This window comes from Notolepis coatsorum (genome assembly GCF_963971535.1).
Source record: "Notolepis coatsorum genome assembly, chromosome: 11".
Lineage (NCBI taxonomy): Eukaryota > Metazoa > Chordata > Actinopteri > Aulopiformes > Paralepididae > Notolepis > Notolepis coatsorum.
In genome coordinates, this window is record NC_140175.1 from 103,354,856 (window position 1) to 103,378,235 (window position 23,380).

General features: G+C 45.2%; 1 protein-coding gene across 1 annotated transcript in view; it reads right to left on the minus strand.

Annotated features, from left to right (window-relative positions):
• Positions 1–4,653, minus strand: part of LOC311237229 (septin-5-like) — a gene marked incomplete at both ends in the record, with an annotated part of 26,441 nt that extends 21,788 nt beyond the window's left edge. The window contains one exon of the mRNA XM_084325036.1: positions 4,608–4,653. Within this exon, the coding sequence (XP_084181162.1) occupies positions 4,608–4,653 (46 nt within the window). The remainder of the gene's footprint in view (positions 1–4,607) is intronic.
• Positions 4,654–23,380: the final 18,727 nt, after the last annotated feature.

Sequence of the window (23,380 nt, forward strand, 5' to 3'; positions counted from 1 at the left end):
CCTCCCTCAAACTGAACAGTGACATCTCCTTAGCAAATGACCTCAATACCTTCTATGCGAGGTTTGATGCTGGTAATAACAACACCAGCTCACAAGCCACGGCAAGGGGGGGGGGGGGGGGTCGGCTGCTGATGGAGGCGCAGTGTTCAGGGTAACAGAGCATGAGGTGAGGCGGACCTTTAAAAAAGTGAATATCAGGAAGGCAGCAGGTCCGGACGGCATCCCCGGCCGCGTCCTAAAAGTCTGTGCTGACCAACTGGCCCCAGTATTCACTGACATATTTAACCTGTCCCTAGAACAGGCTGTCATTCCCACCTGCCTGAAGAAGTCCACTATTATCCCTGTACCCAAAAAATCCAAGCCTGCTTGCCTCAACGACTACCGCCCTGTAGCTCTCACCTCCATAGCCATGAAGTGCTTTGAGAAGCTAGTAAAGGGCTACATCTGCTCCTCCCTCCCCATCAACATGGACCCCCTGCAATTTGCATACCGCCCCAACAGGTCCACGGAGGACGCCATAGCCCATGTGCTGCACACAGTGGACAAGAGGCAGGGGAACTATGTGAGAATGCTATTCATCGACTACAGCTCGGCATTCAATACCATAGTCCCCTCCATACTCATAGCCAAGCTCAGGGACCTGGGCTTGAACTATGACCTCTGCCAGTGGGTCTTGGACTTCCTGACTGGCAGACCCCAGGTGGTGAGAGCAGGCAACTGCACCTCCTCATCCATCACCCTCAACATAGGGGCCCCCCAGGGCTGTGTTCTGAGTCCCCTCCTCTACTCCCTGTACACACACGACTGTGTGGCTCAGCGGAGTAGCAATACAATCATCAAATTTGCTGACGACACAGTGGTGGTGGGCCTGATCTCTGCCAACGACGAGAGGGCCTACCTGGAAGAGGTCAAGGTCCTGGCGGGATGGTGCCAGGAAAACAGCCTCTCCCTGAACGTCAGCAAAACAAAGGAGATGATTGTGGACTTCAGGAGGTCGGGGGTCAAGGACTACAGCCCCCTCAGCATCGACGGGGCACCGGTTGAGAGAGTCAACAGCTTTAAGTACCTCGGAGCCTACATATCCGAGGACTTGACATGGACCACACACATTGACAGTGTTGTGAAGAAGGCACGACAACGCCTCTACTTCCTCAGGCGCCTAAGGAAGTTCCAAGTCAGTCAGAAGATCCTTAAGAACTTCTACTCATGTACAATAGAGAGCATCTTGACCGGCAACATCACCTCCTGGTTTGGGAATAGCACTGCACAAGACCGAAGCAGACTACAAAGAGTGACACGTTCGTCAGCCGAACGCACAATTGGAGGGGGGCTCCCCACCCCTCCAGAACATTTACAACAAGCGTTGCAAGGGCAAGGCTAAGAGAATCATTAAAGACTCCAGTCACCCGAACAACTGCCTCTTTGAACTGCTGCTGTCAGGCAAGCGATACCGGAGTCTCAAGGCGAGCACAGAAAGACTCAGAAGAAGCTTCTATCCCCAGGCCATCAGGCTGCTAAACGAACAATGAACACTACACAACAACAACCACCAAACGCACATAGCACACACATCCACACGCACACACTCACTTTAAACAAACACACTGTAGCACCCACTCCACACACTTTATAGCACACACCCACTTTAAACAAACACACTGTAGCACCCACTCCCCACACTTTATATTTATTGATGAAGGATTGCACTACAACTCGTACACCTTACTGTAAATTGTACCTAAATTGTACCTCATCCCATTTCTGCTTTGCACTATATAGTACTGTACATTAGTACACTGCATAGTATTGTATATTATATGGTAACTCAGAACATTGTACATATGTCTATACCGAACACTGTGACCTCATTTTCTTCTTCTAAATTACATGCTATACTATGTTATTTGATACTATCTTGTCTAGCACAGTCTCTGGAGCGTAACAGTAAGAAGCATTTTGTATATTTTGCAGAAGTATTCTGCACTTCTGTATGACAACTATTAAAGAAACTTGAAACTTGAAACTTGAAACAAATATACATCAGCACACAATCCCCCCACAACCCTCCCCTCAGTCACATTGAGTCCTGCATTTCCGAATTTCAAACCTGGATGACTCATAACCTTCTCAAACTAAACAGCGACAAGACGGAACTCTTCATCATCTGCACCAAAACCACCCTCAATAGATCCGGACCCATCACACTTACCATCAATGATTCTACCATCACCCCTTCCCCCCTAGTTCGCAACCTCTGTGTCATCCTCGACCCCTCCCTCTCATTTGACCCCCATGTCCGCTCCATTGTCAAAACATCATACTTTCACCTCCGCAACATTGCCAAAATCCGTCACTGCCTCTCCCCCCCTGCTGCTGAATCCCTCATACACGCCTTCATCTCCTCCCGCCTGGACTATTGCAACTCCCTCCTCACTGGCATCACCTCCCGCTCCCTCCATAAACTGCAAATGGTCCAGAACTCAGCCGCCCGCCTCCTCACTAACACCCGGTCCCGTGAACACATCACTCCTGTCCTCCACTCTCTCCACTGGCTCCCAATCAAGGAACGCATCAACTACAAAACATTACTCCTCACCTTCAAAGCCCTCCATAGCCTGGCCCCCCCCTACCTGACTGACCTCCTTCTCCCTTACCGCCCCACCCGTTCCCTCCGGTCCTCTTCCACTGCCTCCATCACTGTCCCGACATCCCGTCATCCAAACTTTAAAACTTTGGTGATTCTCACGCACTGCACCCCGACTCTGGAACTCCCTCCCTCAGACCATCAGAGACTCTCCCTCACTCTCCACCTTCAAATCCAGCCTCAAAACCCACCTGCTCTCCCTAGCCTTCAACCTTCCCCACACCCATAACCCCCCCCCCCCCCCCCCCCCCCCCCCCCCAACCTGTTTTGATGTCTGTTACTGTGGCTTTGTTTCTGTGTATCTCATGCTGTTTTCCCCTGTTTCTTTGTTTTTCTTTTCTTTGTTTCTCTGTCTATTGTCAGCGACTTCGGGATCTTGAGAAGCGCTATATAAATCTAATTAATTATTATTATTAAGGTGAGGGTGAAGGAAGTGGGGTACAGGGGGGAGGGATGACCAGGTGAGGGGTGAAGGAAGTGGGGTACAGGGGGGAGGGATGACCAGGTGAGGGGTGAAGGAAGTAGGGTACAGGGGGAGGGATGACCAGGTGCAGGTGGGGAGGGGGATGACCAGGTGAGGGGTGAAGGAAGTAGGGTACAGGGGGGAGGGATGACCAGGTGAGGGGTGAAGGAAGTGGGGTACAGGGGGGAGGGATGACCAGGTGAGGGGTGAAGGAAGTGGGGTACAGGGGGAGGGTATGACCAGGTGAGGGGGTGGAAGGAAGTGGGGGTACAGGGGGGAGGGATGACCAGGTGAGGGGTGAAGGAAGTGGGGTACAGGGGGGAGGGATGACCAGGTGAGGGGTGAAGGAGGGAGGTACTAGGGGGAGGGATGACCAGGTGAGGGGAGAAGGAAGTGGGGTACAGGGGGGAGGGATGACCAGGTGAGGGGTGAAGGAGGGAGGGTACAGGGGGAGGGATGACCAGGTGAGGGGTGAAGGAGGGAGGGGTACAGGGGGAGGGGATGACCAGGTGAGGGGTGAGGAAGGAGGGTACAGGGGGAGGGATGACCAGGTGAGGGGGTGAAGGAAGTAGGGTACAGGGGGGAGGGATGACCAGGTGAGGGGTGAAGGAGGGAGGGTACAGGGGTCATTGCAGAGATGACTAACTTTCACTGAGAGTAAAAAGGAGGGGCTATATGCATGCATGGTGACACTGGCAGATGCTTGGGGAAATTAACAGAATTTAGTATTTTTTTTGTGTGTACATTTTGCTCTCTGCCTCTGCACCATGAGAACAGAGAAGATGTAGTTGGGAAGGATGGTAACATCTTGGTTCAGGGGCTTGAGCTCCTCAGTCCACCAGAGGGGGGGAGCGACATGTGTCTGTGATCTGCGCGCGCAGCCTGACAGGACAGGCCGCTGTGCGCGCGCACCCGTCAGTGGCCATCAGCTGGACGCTGCGGTGGTTCAAACCAGAGCCGCATATAATTTCAAACGAAGAGCAACGCGCACGTCCTGCCACCGGGCACGTTGTGCACGCGCACCTATTCACCTACTTTTGTCCGGTGCAAAGCTCTATCTATAGGCTATAATTAAAAAGTTATGAATTCACCACCACAACCACCCTCATCATCATCATCATCATTCAGAGTGCAACAACTGCAGTGGCTTCTTCAAGGACAATATATCCCCGTACAATAAATAGGTCTCCCTCTCCCTTTCGCTCTTATACACGCACGCACGCACACACACACACGCACACACACACACTGCAGCAGAATGCCCCACTTCTTACCTCCCCATCATCTATAATGAAAACGTCAAATTCCGGGAGAAATCATCATTGAGAGTCAGGTGGAAGATGGAGTCCAGAGTCCAGACAGACATCCGATAGTTTCCCCGGCCGTGAGAGGAGATTCCGAGGGGGAAAAGCAACATTTGAATTTGTGGAAAAACAGACCAATAATTGGTCAACAGGGTAATCGATTCCTGTGTAAAACATATAGCATGCACGCGCTTACCTGATCTGAGCGCGCGGCTCTTGTACCTGGTGTTGGTCGTCGTCATCTTGGAAACAGCTGGATCCCTCTCTCGCGTCCAGGGGGCGGGTTCTCACTGGTCCCTTTATTTCCCAAGGATGAAGTTGGTTGGTGATGGTTTTGTCAATAGTTCAATGTACAATTGTGTTTGTTTGTACAGTGTCTCCTCCCCCCCCCCCCCTCAATGTACAGTGTTACTTGTTTATACAGTATGCCCCCCGCCCCCACCCCCCCCCCCCCCCCCCAACCACCTCCAATGTAAATTACCCAGTATGGTTGTCAATATCCCAATGTACCCAACCCCCCCCACCCAACCTCCAATGTACAGTTTCTACGTCAAATGTATATACTCCCTTTTCTTGACTCCTTCTGTATCACAAACAGTACTGTATTTGCAAATCTGGTATGTCATAAATGTATAGATGTAGCAGTACTGACTATCTGTATGTCATGTATGTCATATATGTCTATATGAATTGAAAATGGGGGACCCTGATGGAAACAAGACAAACGTCTTTCTCAGGTCTGCATCCCCTTAACAATTGTATGTATTGAGCCGTACTGTATTGTACCCATTCTGCAATCTGTTAAATAAAGTTTTCATTCATTCATTCATTCAAGTATTTGGCTATCAGTACGAATCTTTTATTGATGTGAATTGCCAATACACTACATTTTGCCAAAGAGCGAATGACATTTTTGAACAAAATGTGTCATGCATTCCGACAACAGAGCTTGGCGTATTCATAATAAGCCTGTATATTAGTGTAATATAGGTCAGGATTCTCTACACGATTTCTCCTGAAAACAATGTCACCATGCAGTTTGTGCAAACGACCACGGGGTGGCAGTATAATAACTGTCTTTAGCACTACACGATTCCAATAAGATAAGATATTATTCCTTTATTGATCCCCTTCTGGCGTGATAGCAGCGTGGGCATGGGGGAGGTACAGGTACAGTATGGGCAGGCTTATAGTAGAATACACAAATATAGGCAATCAAATTAGATCTGAATGTAAAAAATATGAGGTAAAAAAATATATCTCACTGGTACAATTGTCTATATGGAAGACATTAATCTATAATAATAATAATAATAATAATAATACAAATATTTATATAAAATTATACAAATTATTTCTTTCTTTTACTGCTTTTATGGTGTTATTTTATGTATTATATGTGTAACAGTGTTAACAAATACTCTGTTATAGTTAAATTATGTTAAACTTGGGACACAGCCATGGTGGCTATTTATATTTTATTTCGTTTTGTATGTGATGCATTTTATCTTGAAGTTGTTGTGTTGCATTGTGGGTCCTCAGCACACATGAACAGCACACCTGTTTGCGGACGACACAGCCCTGCTGGTCTCTGACAAGAACAAGTTACAGGTTGAAAAAACCCTCAGCTCGGAACTAGGCAAAATCTCCATATGGCTCGCTGATAACAAACTATCATTACACATGGGCAAAACTCAGACTACTGCTTGACCTTACTCCTAGAACCCACCTCACCCCTGCCCACTTTGACAACCTAGGATGGCTTAGAGTAGACGACAGAGTACAGCAACTTGCAATGGGCCTGGTCTACAAGATACACTACACGACCAAGGTACCCATGTACATGTCAAAATACTTCCCAAAGGTCAGTGAATACCACGATCACAACACCAGAGGGAGCTCCACAAATCATGTGAAACCCAGATCCGGCTCAAACAAGGGACTAAACACGTTTCGCAATTATGCCACATCAATGTGGAACGCCCTACCCAAAGCTGTAAAGGAATGTGAATCACTACCCACTTTCAAAACCCCTCTAAAAGAGCACCTACGGGAGGTTGCAATTCGAAACTGGCCACCGTAAATGTCCAAACCCCCCCACCCCCACCCCCTCCTAATAGACAGTCTCCTCGCCACCGTATGTATATATTCTCTCCCCACCGTATGTATATTTCTCTCCCACCCACCCACCCCCTCCTAATGTACACTCTCCTCCCCACCGTATGTATATATTCTCTCCCCACCGAGACTGCAATTCGAAACTGGCCCCTGTAAATGTCCTAACCCAACCCCCTCCAATGTACAGTAAATGACCAAGTATGGTTTTGTCAATATTCCAATGTACAGTTTTGCTTGTACAGTTGTACAGTGTCCTGAACCCACCCACCCGCCCTACCCACCCCCCCCACCCAACCACCTCCAATGTACAGTCCCCCCCACCCACTCAACCCTTGAGCTGTACTGTATTGTACCCATTCTGCAATCTGTTAATAAAGTTTTCAATCAATCAATCAATCAATCAATCAATCAATCAATCAATCAATCAATCAAGCCTTTGCTGATGGTAAGATGGTTTTCTGTCTGCTCAGACTCAGAATACTTAATTAACATGGGGGACCCTGATGTAAACAAGACGAAAGTCTTTCTCTATGTCTGCATCCAATTGTACAATTGTATGTATTGAGCTGTACTGTACTGTACCCATTCTGCAATCTGTTAATAAACTTTTCAATCAATCAATCAATCAACATGATCTGTGCTTCATAAAAAACCCTGTTAGTGGCCAAATAGCTGTCTGTACTTTACAAGCTGTGGTTGTGTGTTCCAAATTGTGTACAGTTATGTCTTCTGTGTAATATTGTTTATCTGGTTTTGTTTATTATTTTGTACAGTAAATACTGATTCAGGCCTACCTGCAATTCAGCATTTATTCCAGCAGGGCGACAGTGATGTTTATTCTGCCTTTTGTTATACAAAATGGGGCTTTAGAGGGAAGAGGTTATTATGCTATTTTGTAATGTTGTGTACTGTATTTTCTTACTTGAAGTTACATGTATTTTATAAGTAAATGTTTTTATTTTTATTATTTGTATTTCTATCAGACTTTGTGTAAAACGAATTCCACTATGCGATCCATGTTTGATCCAAGTCTGTGAGCACATATGAATCCTTTGCTGATGGAGATGACCCAATGCTGTCTGTATCTTACAAGCTGTGGTTGTGTGTTCCAAATTGTGTACAGAATAAAACCACACTCTACTGCTCCAGCACCTGATTCCGTGTCGGTCCTTGACGAGACAGCAGGCAGGACAGAATAGGAGAGGTCACATATGTATTAGCCTGATTTTTTATATGGACCCTGAGTCTGCAATAAAGTTTGAATCTGAAATCTGAATGTAACCATTATATGGGAAACCTCTACGTTACTTTAATGCTCAACCACCATTCATCGTCATCATGAGTATTTGAATAGTGCTGAGACCCAAAGTATAAGCAACTAAAATAAATACATGTTCTAACATGTGAAAGCTCTCACCTCAGGCCTACTGGATTTAAAATGGACTTAATTTATATAATGCCAAGACTCCAACCTGCTCATCAAGAACAGTTTGTGAGGGCTGGCCCAGTACTGCGCGCGTCCAGGTGCCAATTACCATCACGCACCTGAAAGGAGTTTCCAATCAGCTCGAAGGGAGCCCTCTTATACACGGTTTTCTGAACATTCAGTGTCGGGTCGTTTTGGTCACCACCAGCTACTGCTTGTTCCTCTTGTGTGTTTCTCCAGTACGCCCTTGGAGGTTGCTGCTGTTTCCTCTCTCTGCCTCCGTGGACCCGTGCCTCGTATTTACACTTTGCCCTTGGTGAGTTTTTGGAAGTCTATTTTTTGATGCTCTGATATCCTCATTTTTATTCCTGGACTCAATACCTTCATCGGTTTTTTGTGTTCCTTAACACTGAAGAATTGTCGTTTTGTTACTGGACTGCCTCGTAATCCCTATGTTTCTATTAATGACATTCTCCGTTTTCTTTTTCTCCACGAGTGGATTATCAATAAGCTGCAGAGCCACAGAGCCAACTCTGCTCTGGGCAGAGCCGCAGAGCCCTACTCTGCTAAAGGACATTCCCCCCGAATGCATTTACGTTATTTTTGCTCATTTCTGTTTGTTAAATAAATACGCCCATCGTTTTTGGCTAACTCTGAACTACCTGTCTGTGTCGTGCTGTTGGGGTTGTTTACAAACCATAACACCGTTAGGGGTTAAGTGTCTGGGAGGAGCCGGAATCGAACCAGAAACCTTCAGATTACCAGACAGCCGCTCTACCTCCTGAGTTACTGTCGCCCCCTTTGTTGTGTCGTAATCTTGCTGAAAAACAGCTGATGCATTTCTATGAATACCATAGCTATAGTGCATTATAAAGGCACTCATAATGAACTCATACTGAATCAAAATGCACATGTGTTATAAGGGGTGCGGCAGTGGCTCGGGAGGTAGAGCAGCCATCTGGCAATCCAGAGGTTTCCGGTTAAATTCCCGCTCCCCTCGGGCAGCATGTCGAAGTGTCCTTGAGCGACACTTAACCCCTAACTGCTCCCGATGAGCAGGTTGACATGCATGGTCGCCTCCGCTGTCTGTGAATGTGTGAGTGAATGGTAAAATGTGAGGAACAAATTGTAAAGAGATTTGGAAAAAAGCGCTATATAAATGCAGCCATTTGCCATTTATATAAGCACTAGGCCTACTTACTAATGCATCATAACTATACAGTCATAATGAAGGAGCCTTGAAAGAAGGAGCACGTTCAGTGTTAGACTATATAAGACTCCCTAGGTCGACTTGGTGCGGCAGGATACATTCCTCAGAAATCGCTAAAATGTCTCGCATTTCAGATAATAGGTCAAAATAGAAATGTTGCATTTTTGACTGCTTTGAAATGTTCTTTCTCTTATTCCTTATTTGCAAAACTTAAATACAACTTGTAAATTAGTTAATTATTCTTATTGTCCGACAGTATTGTGTCTCAATACTGTGGCAAAAACTACAAACGAGGGCTTTACACTGGGTGTGGTCTGTCTGCGCGTGTCATGCATTAAATGTAGGGTACTTAACGAGGTGTTGAAACACACACACAAGGATAGCTCTTTCTTAATAGCAGAGAGAACAAAATGTTAACACACTTATCTTAACGTTATAAGTTACAGCAACTTAGTTGTGACAAACGCCAGTGTCTATTACCGCAAATCGGGTAGTTTGTCATTAAACAACATTAAAACACATTTAGAATGTCATGAATTTTATGAGCGAACTAATTTAGTTCGAGTGGATATATTGCAACCTAATGCCATAAGAAAGAAAATCATTCAATAGGGAAAACTTAGGTTAGACGCGTGTGTATAATAATCTCTCTGTGTCTCTCCTGCTCTCTCTCTCTCTCTCCTCTCTCTCTCCCCCTCCCCCCTCCCTGCCTGCAAGTGTTATTCACGCATTATGCATGGCTTTTAAAACTTAATAGCCTAAACTTCGTTTTAACTTATTTAATTCACATGTTCTTTATTTCATAAAAATGTTCCCGACATAATGCTACCTGACCCGACGAGATCCGTCACTTGGTTGCATTACATTACATTACAGATGAAGTATCTTCTCAGAAAGTGGCTATCTTTTAGGTGTATTTTAGCCACGGCGGTGACGTCATTAATTTGATGACCATTGATGGGTAATATAAACAGCGTTGACAGTGCTCTGCTGATAGTCACCATGGAGACTTTGTTGGAGTTGAATCTGACGCGAGTCACGAACACGAAATGGAAAGACTTTTGCGATTCACTTGTAAATGCGCCCAGAGTGATAAAGAAAATGACAAGTTTGTTCACAAGTGTATCACAAAATTGGACCGTGATGAAATGTACAAAAGGCGATACGAGATAGCTGCATTACAAGAGGAACAGAAAGACCTGATTATTATGGCTCAGCTCCAGGCTTTTGGTAGAAGGGCCGAATGGACAGCTGGAAATAAATCTATTTCCAAAAAAAGACAACGCGCCTACACGCACTACTTCTTTGGCGCTGTGCAAATCTGCAGTGAAACTTTTCTCTTCATTCACGGGTAAGTGTCTTTTGATTTGTCCCACAATTCAATTTACTCAAATTAATCAAATTAGGCACATGTGTTTGTTTACATGTAAGCATGCACGTTAGGCACAATTTGTTTACATGTCTCAGCTGGCATTTCTAATGTTGGTTTTAACATTGAGACAGTAATATTCTCGCCATCTGTTTCTATTGAGACAGTATTCTCTCTCTCTCTCTCTCTCTCTCTCTCTCTCTCTCTCTCTCTCTCTCTCTCTCTCTCTCTCTCTCTCTCTCTCTCTCTCTCTCTCTCTCTCTCTCTCTCTCTCTCTCTCTCTCCCCCCTCTCTCCTCTCTCCTCTCTCCTCTCTCTCTATCTCTCTGTTTATCTATCTGTAGCTCTGATCTTTACATTGATTTGTATAGGTTTTATAGTCCAGGCTGTAATATTGTTTTTGTTTATGTTTAATTTTTTTCCAAGATGGTCTTTGGTTTCTGCATTCTTCATTCACGATTATTACAATCACAATACAGCAATTCTTCTTGAAAACAATCATGTAGACTGGGTGTGGTACAGGTACTTGTGATGATGATGATGATGATGATGATGATCTAACTATCTCTCTCTGTCTCCCCGTCCCCTCTTCTCTCCAAAGAATAGGAAAGGATCGCTTGATAGCAATGACAAGACAGACACATGGCCGAAAATGGCATGTGTGTTCGCACTAAGAAGCGAGCGCCACGCAACAACAAGCATTTCAGACAATTTGAGGACATCAAAAAAGTAGTTAGATTCGTATCGAATTATGCAGAAGACCATGCAATGCACCTACCAGGACGCCAACCAGGACGCCAACCAGGACGCCAACCACACCTACCAGGACGCCAACCACACCTACCAGGACGCCAACCACACCAACCAGGACGCCAACCACACCTACCAGGACGCCAACCACACCTACCAGGACGCCAACCACACCTACCAGGACGCCAACCACACCAACAGAACTTTACCGCTCAGCTGTTACCGTCTTTCGTCACGAAGGCATCTGTGTGGCGTTTATATACCAAGGCAATGCCAGTTGGTAGGTTTAAGCATTGTCAAATAAAAACAAAGCTTGAAAATGAATGACAAATTGTGCTACATTGAGCTTGTCTCATGTCTTCTTATTAATCTTGCAGGCCAGCGAGCAGTGGGCCTGTCCACATTTAAGTCCCTCTGGAGGCAATTACTGTGTCATATCACATCAATCAGACCAATGTCTGATCTTTGCTGGGTGTGTCAGAAGAACAATTATCAGGTTAGTGAACATCACAGTGTTATGAACTTTGAACTGCAACTTCTGTATGAAAAGTGCTATACAAATAAAGTTTATTATTATTATTATTATTATTATTATTATTATTATTATTATTATTATTATTATTATTATTATTATTATTATTATTATTATTATTATTGTTATTATTATTGTTATTATTATTATTATTATTATTAATATCATCCTTTACTTAATTTTCCAAGGTATACAGAAGTGGCAATCTGCCAGAGGCTGAGAAGTCTGCAAAGCTGAAGCAGCAGGAGCAACATTTGGTGCATGTAACCTCAGAGACGGCTGCCTACAACTCCATGCTTAAAGCCGCTGTTACGTATTACTTTCACATGGTGGAGGGATACTTACTGTCTGTGGTGCATATTCACATTGTGGTAGTAGTGTGTTGTCACTAATTGGTGCTTTGATTGACACACTGTTTTCTTTCTGTTGTCATTTTGCTTGTGTTTAAAATGGCCGCTTTCTAATTCATCACAGGTGTGGCTTGTTGTCCTTTTTGCCTTTATGCTTTACTTTATAATTATATCCTGAACTAGGGAGTCTGGGGCACCCAGCTCCCCATCTTTTTGTTCTCTAAATAAGTTGCTGTGCGAATAAATAGTTATTTTTGATAACTCCTGTCCAGTGTCCTGTGTCCACCACTTTGCATTCAAGGCCTACACTAGCCATATTTTAGGATTGAATGTAACAGCCACCAAGGAGATCCGTGAGGGTCTTTCTCTGGGTAGTCATGTGCCACCGGCAAGCAAGCCCATGACAATGCATTACAGTTTCGACTACGCTCAAAAGGTGACTACATACCAAGCCCTGATACACTCTTTCACAACCCAATCCTGTTATAATTGTTATAACCACGCAAGTGCAGCATATTCTGTGTTTGCTGTGAGGCGATTCCACGGCAAGTCAACTATTTGGTGGATGAGGGGATGGAGTCCAGCAAAGGCAGCAACGCAGTGATAAGTTACCTGCACCACTTCTTCAAAGACCATGGTATTGGGGAGACAGATGCTGACCTTCACTGTGACAACTGCAGTGGCCAAAACAAGAACAAGTACATGTTGTGGTACTTAGCGTGGCGAGCGCTACATGGTCTTCACCATCGTGTTAATCTCCACCTGCTGATTGTAGGCCACACAAAGTTTTCCCCGGTGTGTTTCTTTGGGCTTCTCAAGCAGCGTTTCAGAAATACCAAGATGAACACACTCTTGATGAGATTGCAGCAGTCGTAAGGGACAGCTCAGTGGCTGGAGTCAACATACCACAGCTAGTGGGAAAGGAAGATGGCACTGTAATCGTGCAGTCCTACAACTGGCAGGAACATCTGGGGCCTTACTTCAAGCCACTGCCACAGATCAAGCAGTACCAGCACTTTAGGTGGGTGTGGTCACTGTGTGTTGTGTATTTACTGTAATTAATTATTCACACTTTAGTGCAAAGAATGTCATTGGCAAATGATACAAATGCATTGATATTGTTATGTGCCCTGTACTAACGTTTCACTTTATTATTGCAGCTTTGATTCCAAGGAACCTGGTGTGGTTGTGGCAAAGATGTCTATTGATGGCGCGGAAACCAGATTCCAGCTGCTCCGTGACGTCCGTGTCCTGCCGCCTATAGATGGACTTCCTGTTCTGCCACCACCGGGACTGGACTCTCGCAAGACAACACTATCTCTTCCACAAGATCAGAGAGTTCTGTGGTGATGAAGCCCAAGACATCACATGCCCAGCACCAGCCAAAGTATCAAGCAGCGGTTCAAAAAGACCACAGTGATCACTCTGGAGAGAGGCCATCAGAACATTGAACATTGACTTTAGTCCAATTAGCAGTAGTGGATGCACTTTACCAAAGTCCTGCAGCTGGAGCCCCCGTAAGTGGCGATAGCGCTTCTGAAGTGCAGTCACAGGGTAACTCTGCTCCGACAGGGCTACTCGACCCGCTATGAAGGCACCCTTCACCAGGTACTGTTCAGAAGGATGAGTCAGGGAGGCCACATGAAAGTCTACCGACTTGTCAGTGAGGCGAGCCTTGGCGAATTGTCCGCAGTGGAAGGGACTCCGCTTCGCCTTTAAGGTCCAGGTGTCGAGCGGCAGCTGGCAGTATTATCGTGCGTTCAGCTCCAACGTCTATGATCGCATACGTGTGCAGTGACTTGCTCCCATTAGTAATAATGATTGGCACCACCTTAAGGTACACCTTTCCTCCTTGTTTGGAGTTGGAGAGCGAGGCACCATCCTTTGGTGTGATGAGGTAGGGACGGGGACCCGGCTTGGCGATGGCATGGAGAACTCTGAGGTGGACCTCCTGGCACTCACTGCATGCTTTCCTCAAGCTCATGGCTGGTACGACTGCAATTATGACAACGTTTGCCATTTGCTATCCACTTCTCAACCTTTCCCGGCGAGCATTGGACAATGTCTGGACACTGCGATAGGTAGTGCTCGGCACTCCTACAGAAGAGACACATCCTCTTGAACTTCTGCTTCTTGGCTTCTGATCGAGGTGTCTCAGCAGGCTGACGGCTGTCTTGTTTAGGCTTGGCGGAGCCATAATAAACCAAGAAAGGCTGGTTGCAAGGTCTGGGTGGGGGAACTTGCTTGTCTCTGTTAGAGAACTGTGTCCCTTCCATCCGATGGCGCTGTGCCATTCTCTCCGACAGTCTTTGAGCTTCGGCCTTTACCCTGAGCCAGTCGGCGAGGTCTCGAAGGTTGTACGGGTTTAGGCTAGTCGTGTTGAGGTGACCTTGAGCCAGTAGGTGCTCCACAAAGCCGTCCCTCACTTGCGTAGGGAGCTTACTAAGGAGCCGGTCCACACGGCCGGTCGACATGACTTCCATCCCGTTAGGTCCTTCCAGCGACGTCAGCATTCCCACTAGCAAGTCGATGCTAAGGGCGAAGCTCTGGAATGCTTTGGCATCTCCTGCTTTGAGATCAGGAGCGTTCAGTATTGCTGCAATCTCACTTTGTGCAAGTTTACTGTCCATATTGCCGCTGCAAGGCCTGCATGGCGGCGGTGTAGGGTTGCGCATAATGCCTGCAGGACTGGGCTATCAGCTTAGCCTCATCTAGAACCAGCTGCTCCATAAGTACACGGTACTTGTAGTGCTCAGAAAGTTCAGTGTGGGCATCGAGTAGGTGGTCCAGCGCCATCTTAAGGTCCGTGAATTCTCTCACGCTGTCATGGACCAGGTTAGGCAGTTTAGGTACAGGGACTGGCTGCCTGGGAGGCTGGAGAGCGTATGGATCCTGTAGTGATGTATACTGGGGCTGACGGACATACTGGACCGGTGGAACTGGTACAGAATAATAGGGTGCTGGACCGGGTGTTGGATGCACCAGCTGATAGGCTGGCTGAGTCGATGGAGCAGGCTGAGGCTGATACACTGGTTGTGGATGGTGGCTCAGTTGGTGCGGCAGCGATTGATGCACTTGCTGAGCAGGGATGATTGGTGGAGGCCGATATGGTGGCTGTGGATAGTGGCTCAGTTGGTGCGACAGCGATTGATGCACTTGCTGAGCAGGGATGACTTGTGGAGGCTGATATGCCCTCGCTGCTGCGACAGCGGTTGTGTATGGTGAAGATGCCGCTGTCCAGGAGGGTAGTTGATGGGTAGACTGCTGAGGTGCACCTGCTGTATGTTGGCCCACTGGCTGGAGAGCAGCTGCAGTGGGTAACCGTTGTGCAGGGTAGAGCGCTGTTGCAGTCTGGAGTTGATAGTTAGGCTGTGCAGGCGTAGCTGTGGTATATTGATACACTTGATATGCAGATCTCATTGGCGTAAACTCATACCGGGTCTGTGCGGCCGCTGGTGTGCTGCCATGCCTGCTCTCCACAATCAATGACACAGGCTGGTTTGACCGGTAGGTAGGCTGGTAACTTGGTACCGTTGGCATTTGCTGGCCCATGTGACCCACTGCTTGCATCACCTGGAAGTCAGACTGTGGCATGACCAGACTCATCGCGGTGGGGGCTGGGGGCCTCGGAGCTGCCCCGAACGGAGGTTACTGTCGGCGGTAGAGACTGAGTCGACATGTAGGCTTGCTGCCTTTGGCCCTGTGTACAGGTTGTGGCTTGAGACTGTAACGTTGCAGTTGTTGGGCACAGTAGAGGTATTAGTGGCAGCGAGCTCGACCATGGTGAGCGGTTGGGTGGGACGCCCAGACTATGATGTGACAATGGTGGTGGAAGGCGTAGGGGCATGGTAGAACAAGGTCCTCTTGCGTCGGAGGTGACACCTGTTAGGCTCCGACTGTGGTGGCTCTGCTCTGATGGGGATGGCGATGTGAGCCCCACACACACTTCCCGCTGGTCAGGCCGGGTGTTAGCATATGGTGATAGGTCCCAGTGTCGCGTCTGATTGACTGCTCCTGGCAATGAGAGGCAGGGAGGGGGCCCGAGCGCAGTGTGGAGCTGGTCACCTGTAGCTGCAAACTCGGTCTGCAGGCTGAGTGACCGCAGCTGCTGTGCGGTGGCACCTTCGCTGTCGTCTGGTAGAGGCGGTGCAGTATTAGGCATGAGGGACTGTGGTAAGCTAACCAGATAGCCTTGCAGGTGTGCTGGAAGCTGTCGCAGCTTATATAGAAGTATAACCCTTGTATTAAATATCTATTTTTCCTACAATAAAAGCTTTCTTACTGTTTCTCGGCGCATTCTCCCGTGTCTGTTTGTGGTCCTGGGGAAATTCATGGTGGTAGGTTGGCTGACCCCTTTGGGAAGAGTATCCGTGCATGTGCTCACCTTAGCCTTAGATCTGGATACTTCCTGTGGGGGTCAGGTGACACGAGCAAATCAAAAAGCTTATCAGACGCTAGCAGGGCCGTGACGTCACTCGAGGCAACTTTCCCTACTTCTGATCCACTACAAGGAGTTTTGACGAGTGCAGAAAGCTATTTCCTTGATCCAAATGGACGCCTTACAAGACGCAAATGGTTTAATCGTCTGAGACTTTGATGGACCAGCTACAACTGGTTGAAACAAGGTAGTTATAAAAAAGGAACTACATGTACCACTAGGCAGCCTGTTCAGTACAGCAGCGCTACTAGTCTGTGGGCTGTCGCCGTATCCCCGGGTCATAGTATCAAGCTGGCTATATTGCTCTGGCTAACGTTACCCCGCTAACGTTAGCATTATGTCTACTGTCGTGCATGTAAAAGAGTTTTGGGAATGAGGAAAATGTGCAGGTCCTCTTCTCAGACCTGTGGGGCAAAGCACTGCACACGCATCATGCCGGCTAGCAAGCTACACGTCGCGGCATGTTGATATACGAAAGTAGCCCCCTCGGATAGTACTCGGTGCATCACAGCAGGGGTGTAAAAAGTACCCAGAAATTATACTTAAGTGAAAGTATGGGTACTGTCTCAAAATCTGACTCAAGTAAAAGTCAAAGTATCTGGCTAAAAACACACTTGAGTAAAAGTAAAAAAGTCCTACTTTTAAATGTACTTAAGTACTAAAAAGTAAAAGTAAAAAAAATAAAAAATTGGAAAGGGATAGACCAGGGGTCTCAAACTCATTCCATCATCGCCCAAGTTTTCATTTTAACTATACATTGCACCAGGTGAGTTAGTTGAAGAGGTGAGCCAATTAGTGAAATCATCAGCTGGTGTTTAGGCAAGGCTGGAATGAAACCAAGCCCACAATGGAATGTGTTCTGTGATAGACCATGCTGAAATGAAAGAACAGAGGACACTTTTTTTGCATTAAAATTATTTAATGCACTTCTCCATTGAAGGTAAACTAACATGGACGGCATTCACATCACAGCATGAATAATATCACAATATTAAAGACCGAATACTGTAGTATCCTGAATAATATGACAATATTAAAAACAGAATGGTGTATCCTGAATAATATCACAATATTAACCACAGCATACTGGATTATCCTGAATAATATCACCATATTAAAGGCAGAATACTGGAGTACCCTGAATAATATCACAATATTAAAGACAGAATACTAGAGTACCCTGAATAATATCACAATATTAAAGGCAGAATACTGGAGTACCCTGAATAATATCACAATATTAACCACAGCATACTGGATTATCCTGAATAATATCACAATATTAAAGGCAGAATACTGGAGTACCCTGAATAATATCACAATATTAAAGACAGAATACTAGAGTACCCTGAATAATATCACAATATTAAAGGCAGAATACTGGAGTACCCTGAATAATATCACAATATTAACCACAGCATACTGGATTATCCTGAATAATATCACAATATTAAAGGCAGAATACTGGAGTATACCCTGAATAATATCACAATATGAAAGACAGAATACTGGAGTACCCTGAATAATATCACATTATTAACCACAGAATACTGGAGTATACCCTGAATAATATCACAATATTAACCACAGCATAATGCGAATTTTGTACTCCAAGTGAATGTCGTTTAAGGCACTGGCCAAAACATTGAAAGTATGGGAGCCCTTCAGTCTTCTGCAGCAGAACGCCTTTCAAAGCTTTCAGTGTCGATCCAGTGAGCGGTTACCCCAATGAAACTTCTTCGTCGGGCTGTCCAGCAATCTGTTGTTGTCGCGATCCATTCAACTTCACTCATAGCAGCAGTGACTTTCTCTTTCATGGTTTGAGCAGCTTTGCTGATCTTCGAGCGGACAGTGGGCCTCGTAATGACGTTAGTGCTTGGTTGCAAACCATTTATCAGGTTTTTGAATGATGGCAACTCAACAACACTATAAGGTTGGAGTCCTTGAACTATGTATTTTTTATGTAGATAGGGCCATGGATGCTCGTCTTGTCCATCCACGCCATCACCGACCGTTTCGTCCTCTTCATCACTCATTGTGGCTATCTTCTATGGCTTGTCACTCTGACTCTATTCTTCTGATAGCAGGCGTTTAATCAAAGATCCCCGCTTTCTAGTCTTGCACAAGGACCAATAAGCATGGGTATGGGCGGGTTCATTTTCCATTGATGGGGATTTGATTGGCTGTTTACCTGCGGTCGCAGGATTACTAACGTTAACGTTAGTTTGGCCAGATAAACAATTAAAAAATACGAATTAAAATGGTTGGACCTGCAAGATTTGTACTTTGTACTTTGTAGGTCTGCATTTTAAATGTAAGGAGTAAAAAGTATGTTTTTTTTCTCTGAAATGTAATGGAGTAAAAGTACAAAGTATACAAACCTAATAATACTCGAGTAAAGTACAAATCCCCCAAAACAGTACTTAAGTATTGTAACGAAGTACAATTACTCAAGTACTTTACACCCCTGCATCACAGTCACAAAAGGGGCTACCACGATAGCTATTAGCTAACTAATGTTAACGTTACAAGCTCAAACACCTTATAACTACTACTATTGTCGTGTCCATAAGTTCCCTGGCAGAATACTTGAGGACAAAGGTATACAAAGAGGAGAGAACCATTTTAAATCGGGTGATGTTAGGAGTTTCGAGAATGCTGGCTACCAAGCTAGCTAACTTAGCTACTAATGTTATAAACACAATATGTACAACGACACAATGATTTACATTATTACAAATATGGTAACGTGGTTGTGGCTTTTACAATAGTGGTTAGCTTTAGAGATGAATGCCTATGATCACGGAGCAATAGTGTTAGGTTAAACAGATACTAGATCCTCGGCTAGTAGTAACAAGAAGGCTCTCTGCTTCCTGCCACTACCTGCTGTGACTCTCAGCCCCCTGCTGTCCTGTACCCAGTGCAGTGGCGGCTGGCCACTAGGGGCGCTCGGGCGCCGCCCCCCCCTGGTTAACCCTGGTTAAAAGAGAGGAGAACAAGATTTTTTATATTTTTTTATATAGCCCTATAAATAATATAAACATGTTTAAAATGAATAATATTTACTCATTATAAGTATGTTTGTGTTTCCAATGCACAATATAACGTTAATATATCAAATATAAATAATCGTTTTCCTGAACAGGAAGTGACTCACTGTCTGATAGAGAATACGTTCCGTTACCGTAGCCGCATTTCTCCTAGCCGTATTTCTCTCGGACTAGACGCAATAGCGCTCCGAGTGCGCGCCGTGCACTGTTTCATCGCTGTATCCGTCGCAGCCAATCAGTGCGTAACGCGCTGTGTGTTGAAATATGATGTATTATGATGGAAGTCGGGCGCGATTTGAAGCGGTCTAAGCAGCAGCGTCTATAATTTCCGTAGCCGCATTTCTCGGAGACGCTCTCTGATTGGCCGACGCAATTTTTTACGTAGCCGCATTTCGCGGAGACGCTCTCTCTGATTGGCCGATGTCAATTTCTGGTTAGTACTGTAGATAGTTACTCTATGCTAGCTGTTGTGTTCTTGTGATGCAGCTATTTGTCTTAGAGCGTGACGGCAAGTTCTTTCGACGGTTAAGCTTAGGCACTCTTTCAAAGTTGGTTAAGGTTAGAGTTTGTCTTAGAGCATGGCGATAGGAACGCCAGGTAGTTTGCAGGCTGTTCGACGCGGAAATGGACAAAGACACAGCTCTCACACAGTACTTGTTGGCTAACAACAAGCTATATATGGATGCAGTGTGGACATGCATGGACAATGGACATCAACACAGTCTGGACGGTGGAGTGGATATACTTTATCAAGCCCTTCTGCCTGCTGCCAACTTAACAAGGTAAAGTTGCGATATCTCTCTCTCTCGCTCGCTCTCTCTCTCTCTGATTGTGTAGGGCATATTGGCTGCATTTGACTGACTGTGATCATATTGATTGATGGCAATGGTGATAGTTGTACCTAATTAAATATTCGCAATGCTTGGTACATGTTTGCAAAATGTTTGGTATAGCGCCCCCCATGGAGAAGAATGTACGGGCCGCCACTGACCCAGTGTGACGTCATCATTAAGATGACACACGCACGAACCATGGATTAAAATATCCACGTGCGTGGAGGTTGTGGTTTGGTCAACAAAATGTTTGATAAAAACGCAAAAACTGGGTCAATTTTGATATTCCCCCCCCCCCTCTTCATGAAAGTCAGCGTTGGCCTAGTCACATTGTTTATTGAACAAAAATACAACCTGCAAGTTGGCCTTTAACTAGCATAAACCACAGGCATTACATTGGAGGCTGGTGATAACTTACTTCCTCAAGGACGCACTCTGTCTGCAATGGACACACAGGTGCCGGCAATTCACCACCTGTATTTAATTACCAGACCCCTTGGGCTGTCCGGAGAGATGCCTGACTAGGAACAAGAATACCCCCTGGGCTGTCCAAAGTAATGCCTGAATGGAAATAATAATGCACAGTATGAAAAATAGTGGGGAATTTACAACAGCTACATTTGCACTCTGGTTGGATGCCAAACCTCTTTTCGTTGTACTGTACTTGTGCTGTATGATGACAATACATTTTAATCTAATAAGGCAGACCATCCTTGACAAGAACTGAAATCCCTTGAATCATACAATAACGTATGGTGTTGTATGGCATTGGTTCCCTTTAGATGCTTCCAAGGTATTCCACAATGCTGCATGAATCATTTTAGCCTCCTATTCTCAGAGCACTTATGACACATTTGCATAGAGACCTTTCAGTCGAGGCGACCTCATAATGAAACACAAGGTCAGACCAGCAGATAACTTGTCAATTGTATTATGAATAGAATAGAATAGAAATCCTTTAATAATCCAGAGGGAAATTCGGCAGTACAGATCGCTCACATTGAACAACAATTAACATTTAGGTCAGGGCTATTCAACTAAATTGTTCAGGGGGCCACATTGTCAGAAACCCAAGGGGCCAGGGGCCGGACTGCCACGGCGCCTCCCTGTGCTATGAATATAATATACACTTGACACAACACGCAACCACATTTTCACAACTTTTATTTAAAGGGGAACTATTTTACTATTTCTTTCACTATTTGGGCACTTTTACACAATTCCTGTGGGTTTATGGAACACCTCTGTAATTTTATTTTTTTTAATTCATTGTTTTGTATTTCTAATCAAGTACTCAAAAACAGCATTTTTCTACCTCAAGATCTTAAGCCGTTTTGAGCCTCATGGGCTCCAACCACAGTGGGAACTGTGTGGAAACTCAGCTGATTATCATGCAGCGGTGTCTCTCTGACATCACAAATCAGCACATTTTCAGATGACTCAGTTCAGTGAGGGTGAATATTGTGAGAGGAGAATTGGAAGAATGCGCCAATATGAGAATTAGAGACATAGATCATATTAATATAAGTCCACATAGGAAACAATGCTAAACACTGAAAAAGGCCATTTATAAGATAGTTCCCCTTTAACTTCATTGCAAAAGTAGTATACTTTAAAAAAAAAAAGTGCTTCATTTATGTGCCACATCTGCAACATCTCCTGCAAAAAGTGCTTCATTTATGACTGTGCAACAACTGCAACATCTCCTGTGCATCTGAACATTCTAACATCAACACTTTTAAAAAACACATTTATAGTGCAGCTGAGCTTATGAAAAAGTGCTTAATTTCTGTGCAACAACAGCAAATCACAGCATCTTATTAGCACTTATTGTCGACTCTTAACTCTCAAACATCAGGGGGGTGGGGGGCAGACAGGCCTAGCCTACATACACACATCTAATGAGAGCGATTGCACTTCTTTGACTGGGCAATGGCAGAGAAAGAGGGTTCATAGGAAGTGAGGGCTACCCGCAAACAGTGATGCAAATGCTCATTTGTCAAGGAGGCATGGTTGCTTGTTTTAATGGCATTCATGTGAGAGAAACTGGATTCACAGGTGTATGTTGAGCCAAACATTGTTAGCACAGATATTGCCAGCGTTTTTATTTTGGGGAATGTCTTGACATGAATACACTTTATCCAAAATGTTGTGGTGGATTCATTCTCAAGTGCTTGCTTCAGAGCAGATGATGCTTGCATGTCAATTATTTCAAGTTGCAGGAGACCTTCATCAATGTGAAGTGATGCAAGGAACTCTTGTCCTTTTGTGGAAATAGCAGCTACATTGGCAAATGGGTTGCTCACAAAATGCATCAATTCTCTGGACATGTCAAATTTATCAAATCGACTTGCAAAGTTTTCCCTCAATTTATCAATGAAATCTGTCATTAATTGAGTGACTTTTGGCTCAATTGTGCGTGTTAACGTTGACATGAAAAGAAAAAAATATTTAAAAAAAAATATATATATATATATTAAAAGAATTTTTTTTTTTTAATTTTTTTTTATTTTTTTTTATTATCATGTAATCTTTGGCGGGCCGGTCAGAATCATCCCGCGGCCGCCAGTTGAATAGCCCTGATTTAGGTAGTCAATAGGACTAAAATAAGAATGGGGGTGCTGTGTAGAGGAATGTATCTATGTGTCTCCTGCAGTGTTATGGAGAATTGCTACGTGGCCTATGTGTTGTGTCTTAATTTAGTAATTATTTATTAATGGCCAGAGAGTCAGGCTGCACTACATGGTCAGAGTCAGGCTGCACTACATGGTCAGAGAGAGAGTCAGGCTGCACTACATGGTCAGAGAGAGAGTCAGGCTGCACTACATGGTCAGAGTCAGGCTGCACTACATGGCCAGAGAGTCAGGCTGCACTACATGGTCAGAGAGTCAGGC